Source organism: Carcharhinus amblyrhynchos, unplaced genomic scaffold (genome assembly GCF_965287045.1).
Source record: "Carcharhinus amblyrhynchos unplaced genomic scaffold, sCarAmb.v2.hapA chromosome_1107, whole genome shotgun sequence".
Classification (NCBI taxonomy): Eukaryota; Metazoa; Chordata; class Chondrichthyes; order Carcharhiniformes; family Carcharhinidae; genus Carcharhinus; species Carcharhinus amblyrhynchos.
The window spans coordinates 1529-14527 of record NW_027650847.1 but is presented as its reverse complement, the minus strand read 5'-3'; the positions used below and the strand labels follow the sequence as shown (position 1 = coordinate 14527).

At 55.8% G+C, this 12999-nt stretch overlaps 1 protein-coding gene across 1 annotated transcript; it reads left to right on the top strand.

Annotated features, from left to right (window-relative positions):
• Window positions 1–2185: 2185 nt before the first annotated feature.
• Window positions 2186–12553, top strand: LOC145340524 (vascular endothelial growth factor A-like; the record flags this gene model as incomplete). Its single annotated transcript, XM_080184993.1, has 4 exons — window positions 2186–2224; window positions 6348–6544; window positions 7195–7268; window positions 12521–12553. Coding segments are annotated over exons 2-4 (302 nt in total), but the record flags the coding sequence as incomplete, so codon positions are not given.
• Window positions 12554–12999: the final 446 nt, after the last annotated feature.

The following is a 12999-nucleotide window of genomic DNA, read 5'->3' as shown; positions in this document are numbered from 1 at the left end:
CCCCGGGAATCGAACCCGGGTCCCTGGCTCTGTGAGACAGCAGTGTTAACCCACTGTGTCACCGTGCCCCCGGGAATCGAACCCGGGTCCCTGGCGCTGTGAGACAGCAGTGTTAACCCACTGTGTCACCGTGCCCCCGGGAATCGAACCCGGGTCCCTGGCGCTGTGAGACAGCAGTGTTAACCCACTGTGTCACCGTGTCCCCGGGAATCGAACCCGGGTCCCTGGCGCTGTGAGACAGCAGTGTTAACCCACTGTGTCACCGTGCCCCCGGGAATCGAACCCGGGTCCCTGGCTCTGTGAGACAGCAGTGTTAACCCACTGTGTCACCGTGCCCCCGGGAATCGAACCCGGGTCCCTGGCTCTGTGAGACAGCAGTGTTAACCCACTGTGTCACCGTGCCCCCGGGAATCGAACACGGGTCCCTGGCTCTGTGAGACAGCAGTGTTAACCCACTGTGTCACCGTGCCCCCGGGAATCGAACCCGGGTCCCTGGCGCTGTGAGGCAGCAGTGTTAACCCACTGTGTCACCGTGCCCCCGGGAATCGAACCCGGGTCCCTGGCGCTGTGAGGCAGCAGTGTTAACCCACTGTGTCACCGTGCCCCCGGGAATCGAACACGGGTCCCTGGCTCTGTGAGACAGCAGTGTTAACCCACTGTGTCACCGTGCCCCCGGGAATCGAACCCGGGTCCCTGGCTCTGTGAGACAGCAGTGTTAACCCACTGTGTCACCGTGTCCCCGGGAATCGAACCCGGGTCCCTGGCTCTGTGAGACAGCAGTGTTAACCCACTGTGTCACCGTGCCCCCGGGAATCGAACCCGGGTCCCTGGCTCTGTGAGACAGCAGTGTTAACCCACTGTGTCACCGTGTCCCCGGGAATCGAACCCGGGTCCCTGGCTCTGTGAGGCAGCAGTGTTAACCCACTGTGTCACCGTGCCCCCGGGAATCGAACCCGGGTCCCTGGCGCTGTGAGACAGCAGTGTTAACCCACTGTGTCACCGTGCCCCCGGGAATCGAACCCGGGTCCCTGGCTCTGTGAGGCAGCAGTGTTAACCCACTGTGTCACCGTGTCCCCGGGAATCGAACCCGGGTCCCTGGCTCTGTGAGGCAGCAGTGTTAACCCACTGTGTCACCGTGTCCCCGGGAATCGAACCCGGGTCACTGGCTCTGTGAGACAGCAGTGTTAACCCACTGTGTCACCGTGCCCCCGGGAATCGAACCCGGGTCCCTGGCGCTGTGAGACAGCAGTGTTAACCCACTGTGTCACCGTGCCCCCGGGAATCGAACCCGGGTCCCTGGCTCTGTGAGACAGCAGTGTTAACCCACTGTGTCACCGTGTCCCCGGGAATCGAACCCAGGTCCCTGGCGCTGTGAGGCAGCAGTGTTAACCCACTGTGTCACCGTGTCCCCGGGAATCGAACCCGGGTCCCTGGCGCTGTGAGGCAGCAGTGTTAACCCACTGTGTCACCGTGTCCCCGGGAATCGAACCCAGGTCCCTGGCGCTGTGAGGCAGCAGTGTTAACCCACTGTGTCACCGTGCCCCCGGGAATCGAACCCGGGTCACTGGCTCTGTGAGGGGGCAGTGTTAACCCACTGTGTCACCGTGCCCCCGGGAATCGAACCCGGGTCCCTGGCACTGTGAGACAGCAGTGTTAACCCACTGTGTCACCGTGCCCCCGGGAATCGAACCCGGGTCCCTGGCTCTGTGAGGGGGCAGTGTTAACCCACTGTGTCACCCTATTCTTCACTCTAAGGGCTGCAACCATTGTCTGGAAAACCTCTCCTCGGAATTTAACCCCCTCAGTCCCAGGATCATTTTTCCCAATCTGTACAGCCCCCCCACCCCCCCTTTCCTGAGGCTGTTCCCTCCTTCCTGAGATGGCGTGTTGGGGCTGCAGGTTGAGTGTGGATGGGGTCTGAGATGTGTGAGGGAGAGGTGGTCGGAGGGGTTAATGGGGGAGTGTGTCTGCTCTCAGGGGCTGCTCCTGATGAAGGTATGTCTGACCCAAACCCAGACATAAATTCAATATCGATGTGAGACTGGGGAGATGAGGGCTGGTGTGAACGAGGGAGCCGAGACCTCAGGATCTCGTTCAGCTCCGTTCTCACAGACATCTTTCATTTTCACTGTGAGAGCTCTGAACAAACAATTTAAAAACTCTCATTCTTCCCTTTTCCAGCCATCACGTTACCCCCAGGAAACTCAGCAACTGTCCAAGCAAGGTAAGCAGCAAATCTGTGTCTGTAAACTTCAACTTAACACTCCCAGGACAGGTACAGCACAGGGTTAGATACAGAGTAAAGCTCCCTCTACACTGTCCCCCATCAAACACTCCCAGGACAGGTACAGCACAGGGTTAGATACAGAGTAAAGCTCCCTCTACACTGTCCCCCCATCAAACACTCCCAGGACAGGTACAGCACGGGGTTAGATACAGAGTAAAGCTCCCTCTACACTGTCCCCCATCAAACACTCCCAGGACAGGTACAGCACAGGGTTAGATACAGAGTAAAGCTCCCTCTACACTGTCCCCCCATCAAACACTCCCAGGACAGGTACAGCACGGGGTTAGATACAGAGTAAAGCTCCCTCTACACTGTCCCCATCAAACACTCCCAGGACAGGTACAGCACGGGGTTAGACACAGAGTAAAGCTCCCTCTACACTGTCCCCCATCAAACACTCCCAGGACAGGTACAGCACAGGGTTAGACACAGAGTAAAACTCCCTCTACACTGTCCCCCCATCAAACACTCCCAGGACAGGTACAGCACAGGGTTAGACACAGAGTAAAACTCCCTCTACACTGTCCCCCCATCAAACACTCCCAGGACAGGTACAGCACGGGGTTAGATACAGAGTAAAGCTCCCTCTACACTGTCCTCCCATCAAACACTCCCAGGACAGGTACAGCACAGGGTTAGATACAGAGTAAAGCTCCCTCTACACTGTCCCCATCAAACACTCCCAGGACAGGTACAGCACGGGGTTAGATACAGAGTAAAGCTCCCTCTACGCTGTCCCCCCATCAAACCCTCCCAGGACAGGTACAGCACGAGGTTAGATACAGAGTAAAGCTCCCTCTACACTATCCCCATCAAATACTCCCAGGACAGGTACAGCATGGGGTTAGATACAGAGTAAAGCTCCCTCTACACTGTCCCCCCCATCAAACACTCCCAGGACAGTTACAGCACGGGGTTAGATACAGAGTAAAGCTCCCTCTACACTGTCCCCCCATCAAACACTCCCAGGACAGGTACAGCATGGGGTTAGATACAGAGTAAAGCTCCCTCTACACTGTCCACATCAAACACTCCCAGGACAGGTACAGCACGGGGTGAGATACAGAGTAAAGCTCCCTCTACAGTCCCCCCATCAAACACTCCCAGGACAGGTACAGCACGGGGTTAGATACAGAGTAAAGCTCCCTCTACAGTCCCCCCATCAAACACTCCCAGGACAGGTACAGCACGGGATTAGATACAGACTCCCTCTACACTGTTCGCAAAGTAGAGAGAATGTGGGCAGATGCAGGGAGAGGGGGATACTGGGCAGACACGGGGAGAGAGATGGGCAGAGTCAAAGACAGAGTCTGATTAATGTCTTGTGATTTCTCTCTCACACTCTGAGTCTCTCTCTCTCTCTTTAAGCATCTCCTGCATTTCTTCTTGTGTGAGCCTTGGTATCAAATCTCTGCTGTGTAAAGGAACTGGAATGTAACACAAGCTAGATGTTGATGCAGAATTACAATTCCTGTGCTTACCTTGGCAAGTTCCAATCTCTGCTGACCTACTTCACGTAGACACGATGGAATGGGGTGCCCAGAGGGAGCACCAGTGCTGGAGCTGGTAAACTGATCCAGGACAAATCAGTTCCATGTATGCTCATCACCCCTCCAAACCTGTACTGACCACAACTCACCAACTCTTCATGGGGTTAGATACAGAGTAAAGCTCCCTCCACACTGTCCCCCATCAAACACTCCCAGGACAGGTACAGCACGGGGTTAGATACAGAGTAAAGCTCCCTCTACACTGTCCCCCATCAAACACTCCCAGGACAGGTACAGCACGGGGTTAGATACAGAGTAAAGCTCCCTCTACACTGTCCCCATCAAACACTCCCAGGACAGGTACAGCACAGGGTTAGATACAGATTAAAGCTCCCTCTACACTGTCCCCATCAAACACTCCCAGGACAGGTACAGCACGGGGTTAGATACAGAGTAAAGCTCCCTCTACACTGTCCCCCCATCAAACACTCCCAGGACAGGTACAGCATGGGGTTAGATACAGATTAAAGCTCCCTCTACACTGTCCCCATCAAACACTCCCAGGACGGGTACAGCACGGGGTTAGATGCAGCGTAAAGAAGCCTCGATGGGTGGTGTATATTGTGGACCACTCATGGGAACTGATTTAAGTTCAAATTTCCAAGCATTACAGTGTGCTTTAGACGGACAATATCACATTTTTTGAAGTCAGCAAGAAGCTCCAGAACACTGTGGCTCAGTGAGTAAATATTCAGAATATGTGAGTCAGGTCTGTGTGAAAAATATAAAAGTATGTCAAACACAACCAGTGTAAGAGCAAGAACATGGTGTTACTTCCAATCCAGCCTGCCAGCGCGATTAGAGCCAAGATACACACTCAACTACAACATCAGATCCATTTCCCAGGTGGTTTATATATAGAATAACAGATACCCGGGAGTGAGTTACAGACTGGAATCTAATCGAGGTGTTCGGGGTGGTTTATATATAGAATAACAGATACCCGGGAGTGAGTTACAGACTGGAATCTAATCGAGGGGTTCGGGGTGGTTTATATATAGAATAACAGATACCCGGGAGTGAGTTACAGACTGGAATCTAATCGAGGTGTTCGGGGTGGTTTATATATAGAATAACAGATACCCGGGAGTGAGTTACAGACTGGAATCTAATCGAGGGGTTCGGGGTGGTTTATATATAGAATAACAGATACCCGGGAGTGAGTTACAGACTGGAATCTAATCGAGGGGTTCGGGGTGGTTTATATATAGAATAACAGATACCCGGGAGTGAGTTACAGACTGGAATCTAATCGAGGTGTTCGGGGTGGTTTATATATAGAATAACAGATACCCGGGAGTGAGTTACAGACTGGAATCTAATCGAGGTGTTCGGGGTGGTTTATATATAGAATAACAGATACCCGGGAGTGAGTTACAGACTGGAATCTAATCGAGGGGTTCGGGGTGGTTTATATACAGAATAACAGATACCCGGGAGTGAGTTACAGACTGGAATCTAATCGAGGGGCTCGGGGTGGTTTATATATAGAATAACAGATACCCGGGAGTGAGTTACAGACTGGAATCTAATCGAGGGGTTCGGGGTGGTTTATATACAGAATAACAGATACCCGGGAGTGAGTTACAGACTGGAATCTAATCGAGGGGCTCGGGGTGGTTTATATATAGAATAACAGATACCCGGGAGTGAGTTACAGACTGGAATCTAATCGAGGGGTTCGGGGTGGTTTATATACAGAATAACAGATACCCGGGAGTGAGTTACAGACTGGAATCTAATCGAGGGGTTCGGGGTGAGTTACAGACTGGAATCTAATCGAGGGGTTCGGGGTGGTTTATATATAGAATAACAGATACCCGGGAGTGAGTTACAGACTGGAATCTAATCGAGGGGCTCGGGGTGGTTTATATACAGAATAACAGATACCCGGGAGTGAGTTACAGACTGGAATCTAATCGAGGGGCTCGGGGTGGTTTATATACAGAATAACAGATACCCGGGAGTGAGTTACAGACTGGAATCTAATCGAGGGGTTCGGGGTGGTTTATATACAGAATAACAGATACCCGGGAGTGAGTTACAGACTGGAATCTAATCGAGGGGTTCGGGGTGGTTTATATACAGAATAGCAGATACCCGGGAGTGAGTTACAGACTGGAATCTAATCGAGGGGTTCGGGGTGGTTTATATATAGAATAACAGATACCCGGGAGTGAGTTACAGACTGGAATCTAATCGAGGGGTTCGGGGTGGTTTATATATAGAATAACAGATACCCGGGAGTGAGTTACAGACTGGAATCTAATCGAGGGGTTCGGGGTGGTTTATATATAGAATAACAGATACCTGGGAATGCGCAGTTTGTGGGTGCCGTGTGTGGGTGCCGTGTGTGGGTGCAGTGTGTGGGTGCAGTGTGTGGGTGCCGTGTGTGGGTGCCGTGTGTGGGTGTTTCGGGTTGGGGGTGGGTACAGGGTGTGGGTGAGTGAGTGACATTAGCCCGGAGCCACACACGCTGACGAAGGTTGTCCTTTCCCCCTGTCACACAGCGATGAGCTGGATGGATGTTTACTGGCGTTCTGTCTGTCAGACCCGTGAGAGCCTGGTGGCCATTAATAGCGAGTACCCAAACGAGGTGGAGTATATCTTTGTCCCGTCCTGTGTGTTGCTGAGCCGCTGTTCCGGCTGCTGTAACGATGAACAACTGCAGTGTGTGCCCACTGCCACCGACACTGTCCTCATGCAGGTAAGACCCCCCCCGCCACCCCCTGCCCTCCCACCAACGCTCCCCCCCCCCCTCCGGTCCATCCCCCCACCCCGGGGCCAGAGCTCCCCCCCCCCCCCACCACCCCGGGGCCAGAGCTCCCCCCCCCCCCACCACCCCGGGGCCAGAGCTCCCCCCCCCACCACCCCGGGGCCGGAGCTCCCCCCCCCACCCCCCCCCACCCCGGGTCTGGAGCCTTCCCCCTGCAACACCGCAGCCCCCTGCACCCCCACCCCCAGGGTTGGAGTCCTCTTCCCCTGCAATGCCGGAGCCCCCTCCCCCTGCAACGCTCCAGAACCCCCTCCACCCACCTCCTTCTGAGCCGGACACCCCCTATCCCCACCCCGCGACCACTGCGCCCCCCCCCCCCCCTTGCAGAGATGTGTCACAGTGATCCTGTGTCTGCTCCCCCCCCCACCCCCGGGGCCGGACACCCTGTCCCCCCTCTCTCAGACAGACAGTGATCCTGTGTCTGCTCCCCCCCCCGGGGCCGGACACCCTGTCCCCCCCTCTCTCAGACAGACGGTGATCCTGTGTCTGTTCCCCCCCCCCCCCCCACAGCAGATCACTGTGAATTCCTCCCCCCCCCCGGGTTGTGTCCGATCTCACACGGCTTCCTCTCCTTTTCACAGATCCTTAAAGTGAAACATCAGACATCCACCTTGGTTGAAATGTCCTTCACCCAACACCGACGCTGTGAGTGCAGGTAAGCTGGACAGAACAGGGGGGCGGGGGGGGGGTGCTGGACAGAACAGACCCCTTACCCCATCCGGGGGGGTGCAGACTGACCCCCTTTCCCCAATCGGGGTTGGTGGGGGGGCCTGTCCCCGGGACGGGGTGGGGGGAGTCTGTTCCCGAGGCGGGGATCCAGGGGGGGCTGGGCGGGGATGGGCCTGTCCCTGGGGCGGGGATCCGGGGCGGGGGGGGGGGGGGGGGGGGGGGGGTGGGTGGGGGGGGGTTGTCCCCAGGGTGGGGATGGGCCTGTCCCCGAGGCGGGGATCCAGGGGGGGCTGGGTGGGGATGGGCCTGTCCCTGGGGCGGGGATCCGGGGCGGGGGGGGGGGGGGGGGGGGGGTTGTCCCCAGGGTGGGGATGGGCCTGTCCCCGAGGCGGGGATCCAGGGGGGGCTGGGTGGGGATGGGACTGTCCCTGGGGCGGGGATCCAGTGGGGGGGGGTTGTCCCCAGGGCGGGGATGGGCCTGTCCCCGGGGTGGGGATCTGGGGTGATCGGGGGGGTGGTGGTTGGGGGGGGGGTAGTCTGTCCCTGAGGGACGGATCCAGGGGGTGGGGAGCCTGTCCCCTATGTGTGACACCAAGTTTCTTTCTGATTCCAAGCTGCTGAGGATTTTGTTAACACTGACACGGTGACAGTGTGACTCCTGTTGGGGTGTTTGGGGTTCCAACCCACAGACAAGGACCTGGTCTCGGCCGATTCGCAACTTCAAAACCCAGCTAGTCCTTTAACGTCTGTCTTCAGCGTTCGAGCAACAGACGTCCTTTCCTCCTCTCAGCCTTTCTGTGACCCCAGTCCCATACTAACTCTAACTGTCCTCTAAAGTTCATCAGCAGAAGACTGGCTTGTATCACTGGGTAGGAATGAGCAACACTCACTAACCTCACCAGCAAACTCAGTCAATCTTCCATCCATCGTATGGTCAGGAACAGGGATCTTCACCAATGACTGTGCGATGTTCAGCACCATTCGCCACTCCTCAGAGTCTGAAACAGTCTGTGTCCAAATGCAGCTAGACCTGTACAATATCCATACTCATTTGTGACCTTTCGTCACTTGCAATATTTCCTTTCAAAATACAACAGCTAATCTTTGATTCACCCTGCTTATCTCCTAATGCAAATTTCTGTCTGTTGTTCCCTGGTATTCCATCTTAACTTTGCTCATCTCAACTTTAAATGCTTATTTTTACATCCAACGTCCTTTCAATTATTTAAATCTTACAGACTATCTTCAGTTTAATTAAATTAGTCTCACACGCAGTCACAATGATTTTCACTGTTTATAAAGCCCAGGATTGTATACGATTGATTAACCTCTTTCCCAATCCTCCCTGCTACCATCCCCCACTTCTGTGTTATAAAATATCCCCAAGACCCTCAATCATTGAGTGTTTAAAACAGAGGTTGATAAGATTTCCAAATGCCAGTATTATACTGGGAGAGTGTATGGGGAGGAAAGGGGCTGGAAATGGATGATCAGCCATGATTATATTGACGGGCTGAATAGCCTACTCCTGTTCCTCAAAGTTTATTTATTTTAAGTTAAAGTTTATTTATTAGTGTCACAAGTAAGGCTTACATTAACACTGCAATGAAGTTACTGTGAAAATCCCCTAATCGCCCACACTCCGGTGCCTGTTCGGGTTACACTGATGAAGAGTTTAGCACGGCCCAATCCACCTAACCAGCACATCTTTGGACTGTGGGAAGAAACTGGAGCACCCGGAGGAAACCCACGCAGACACGGGGAGAACGTGCAGAACTTGGGTCACTCCACACAGACAGTGACCCCAGCCGGCAATGGAACCCGGGTCCCTGGCGCTGTGAGACAGCAGTGTTAACCCACTGTGTCACCGTGTCCCCGGGAATCGAACCCGGGTCCCTGGCGCTGTGAGGCAGCAGTGTTAACCCACTGTGTCACCGTGCCCCCGGGGATCGAACCCGGGTCCCTGGCTCTGTGAGGCAGCAGTGTTAACCCACTGTGTCACCGTGCCCCCGGGAATCGAACCCGGGTCCCTGGCGCTGTGAGGGGGCAGTGTTAACCCACTGTGTCACCGTGCCCCCGGGAATCGAACCCGGGTCCCTGGCGCTGTGAGGCAGCAGTGTTAACCCACTGTGTCACCGTGCCCCCGGGGATCGAACCCGGGTCCCTGGCTCTGTGAGACAGCAGTGTTAACCCACTGTGTCACCGTGCCCCCGGGAATCGAACCCGGGTCCCTGGCTCTGTGAGACAGCAGTGTTAACCCACTGTGTCACCGTGTCCCCGGGAATCGAACCCGGGTCCCTGGCGCTGTGAGACAGCAGTGTTAACCCACTGTGTCACCGTGCCCCCGGGAATCGAACCCGGGTCCCTGGCGCTGTGAGACAGCAGTGTTAACTCACTGTGTCACCGTGTCCCCGGGAATCGAACCCGGGTCCCTGGCGCTGTGAGACAGCAGTGTTAACTCACTGTGTCACCGTGTCCCCGGGAATCGAACCCGGGTCCCTGGCGCTGTGAGACAGCAGTGTTAACCCACTGTGTCACCGTGCCCCCGGGAATCGAACCCGGGTCCCTGGCTCTGTGAGACAGCAGTGTTAACCCACTGTGTCACCGTGCCCCCGGGAATCGAACCCGGGTCCCTGGCTCTGTGAGACAGCAGTGTTAACCCACTGTGTCACCGTGCCCCCGGGAATCGAACCCGGGTCCCTGGCTCTGTGAGACAGCAGTGTTAACCCACTGTGTCACCGTGCCCCCGGGAATCGAACCCGGGTCCCTGGCGCTGTGAGGCAGCAGTGTTAACCCACTGTGTCACCGTGCCCCCGGGAATCGAACCCGGGTCCCTGGCGCTGTGAGGCAGCAGTGTTAACCCACTGTGTCACCGTGCCCCCGGGAATCGAACCCGGGTCCCTGGCGCTGTGAGACAGCAGTGTTAACCCACTGTGTCACCGTGTCCCCGGGAATCGAACCCGGGTCCCTGGCGCTGTGAGACAGCAGTGCTAACCCACTGTGTCACCGTGTCCCCGGGAATCGAACCCAGGTCCCTGGCGCTGTGAGGCAGCAGTGTTAACCCACTGTGTCACCGTGCCCCCGGGAATCGAACCCGGGTCCCTGGCACTGTGAGACAGCAGTGTTAACCCACTGTGTCACCGTGCCCCCGGGAATCGAACCCGGGTCCCTGGCGCTGTGAGACAGCAGTGTTAACCCACTGTGTCACCGTGCCCCCGGGAATCGAACCCGGGTCCCTGGCGCTGTGAGACAGCAGTGTTAACCCACTGTGTCACCGTGCCCCCGGGAATCGAACCCGGGTCCCTGGCGCTGTGAGACAGCAGTGTTAACCCACTGTGTCACCGTGCCCCCGGGAATCGAACCCGGGTCCCTGGCGCTGTGAGACAGCAGTGTTAACCCACTGTGTCACCGTGTCCCCGGGAATCGAACCCGGGTCCCTGGCGCTGTGAGGCAGCAGTGTTAACCCACTGTGTCACCGTGCCCCCGGGAATCGAACCCGGGTCCCTGGCTCTGTGAGACAGCAGTGTTAACCCACTGTGTCACCGTGCCCCCGGGAATCGAACCCGGGTCCCTGGCTCTGTGAGACAGCAGTGTTAACCCACTGTGTCACCGTGCCCCTGGGAATTGAACCCGGGTCCCTGGCTCTGTGAGGCAGCAGTGCTAACCCACTGTGTCACCGTGCCCCCGGGAATCGAACCCGGGTCCCTGGCGCTGTGAGACAGCAGCGTTAACCCACTGTGTCACCGTGCCCCCGGGGATCGAACCCGGGTCCCTGGCGCTGTGAGACAGCAGTGCTAGAGGATTGGTTGTCAAATAGGAGGCAGAGAGTGGGGGTCAATGGGTGCTATTCGGATTGGCGGTTGGTGACTAGTGGGGTGCCCCAGGGGTCGGTGCTGGGGCCTCAGCTATTTACCATTTATATAGATGATCTGGAGGAGGGAACCGAGTGTAGGGTGTCGAAATTTGCTGATGACACCAAGATTGGGGGAAAGGCAAATTGTGTGGAGGGTGTGGAGAGTCTGCAGAAGGATCTAGATAGGCTGGGCGAATGGGCCAGGAAATGGCAAATGGAATTTAATGTTGGCAAGTGTGAGGTGGTCCACTTTGGTAGGAAGAATGGTAGGAAGGACTATTACTTACGTGGCGAAAAACTGCAGCAGGCGACGGTGCAGAGGGACCTCGGGGTCCTTGTGCATGAGTCGCAAAAACCCAGCCTGCAGGTGCAGCAGGTGGTCAGGAAGGCGAATGGGATGCTGGCCTTCATAGCGAGGGGGATTGAATATAAAAGTAGGGAGGTCTTGCTGCAGCTGTATAGGGCATTGGTGAGGCCGCAGCTGGAGTACTGTGTGCAGTTTTGGGCGCCGCACCTGCGCAAGGATATTTTGGCCTTGGAGGGAGTGCAGAGGAGGTTTACTAGGCTGATACCGGAGTTGAGGGGGTTGAGCTATGAGGAGAGGCTGAATAAACTAGGCTTGTACTCGTTAGAGTTTAGAAGAATGAGGGGAGATCTCATTGAGACGTATAAGATGATGAATGGGATGGATAGGATAGAGGTGGAGAGACTCTTCCCGCTCAGAAAGGACAGTAGGACTAGGGGGCACAGCCTCAAGATAAAGGGGGGGCGGTTCAGAACGGAGTTGAGGAGGAACTTCTTCACTCAAAGGGTGGTGAATCTCTGGAATTCTCTGCCCGTTGAAGTGGTGGAGGCTGCCTCGCTAAATATTTTTAAGAAGCGGGTTGATGGGTTTTTGATAAGAGAGGGATTAAGGGTTATGGGGAGAGGGCGGGAAAGTGGAACTGAGCCACGACAGATCAGCCATGATCTTATTGAATGGCGGGGCAGGCTCGAAGGGCCAGATGGCCTACTCCTGCTCCCTATTTCTTATGTTCTTATGTTCTTATGCTAACCCACTGTGTCACCGTGCCCCCGGGAATCGAACCCGGGTCCCTGGCTCTGTGAGGCAGCAGTGCTAACCCACTGTGTCACCGTGCCCCTGGGAATCGAACCCGGGTCCCTGGCTCTGTGAGGCAGCAGTGCTAACCCACTGTGTCACCGTGGCAGCATGGTGGTACAGATATAGAGTGTATGGGAGGGGGGTGGGGAGGGGGGAGAGGAGGGAGAAGGAGGGAGGTGAGGTCAGTCCCATGTTCCGACGATGTGATAAAGTTGTGAGCTGTTCCAACATTGAGTTTTCACACTCTGCCTCAGGTTAACTTATTTTTCTCTCTTTCATTCAGACCAAAGAAAGATTTAAAAGAAGTTACAGTAAGGTAAGGCAGTGGGGTTTCTGTCTCTGTTACACAGTGTTCAGGAGCGTTGACATCGATACCAAGCGTGTGAGAGAGAGTGCGTGGTGAACACGGGAGGGCCAGTGTTACAGCCGGCCTCTCTGTAACTGTGTACCTGCGCAGGATTCAGAGTCACCCTCGCACCTTCACCCTGCCCTGCCTCTCCTGAGCACTGGATCCACTGATTCTCCCACTCTGTACCTTGCACTGGGATCCAGTGGCTCTCCCACTCTGTACCTGGCACCGAGATCCACTGGATCTCCCTCTCTGTACCTGGCACTGGGATACACTGACTCTCCCACTCTGTACCTGGCACCGAGATCCACTGGATCTCCCACTCTGTACCTGGCACTGGGATACACTGGCCCTCCCACTCTACTGACACCGGGATCCACTGGATCTCCCACTCTGTACATGGCACTGTGATC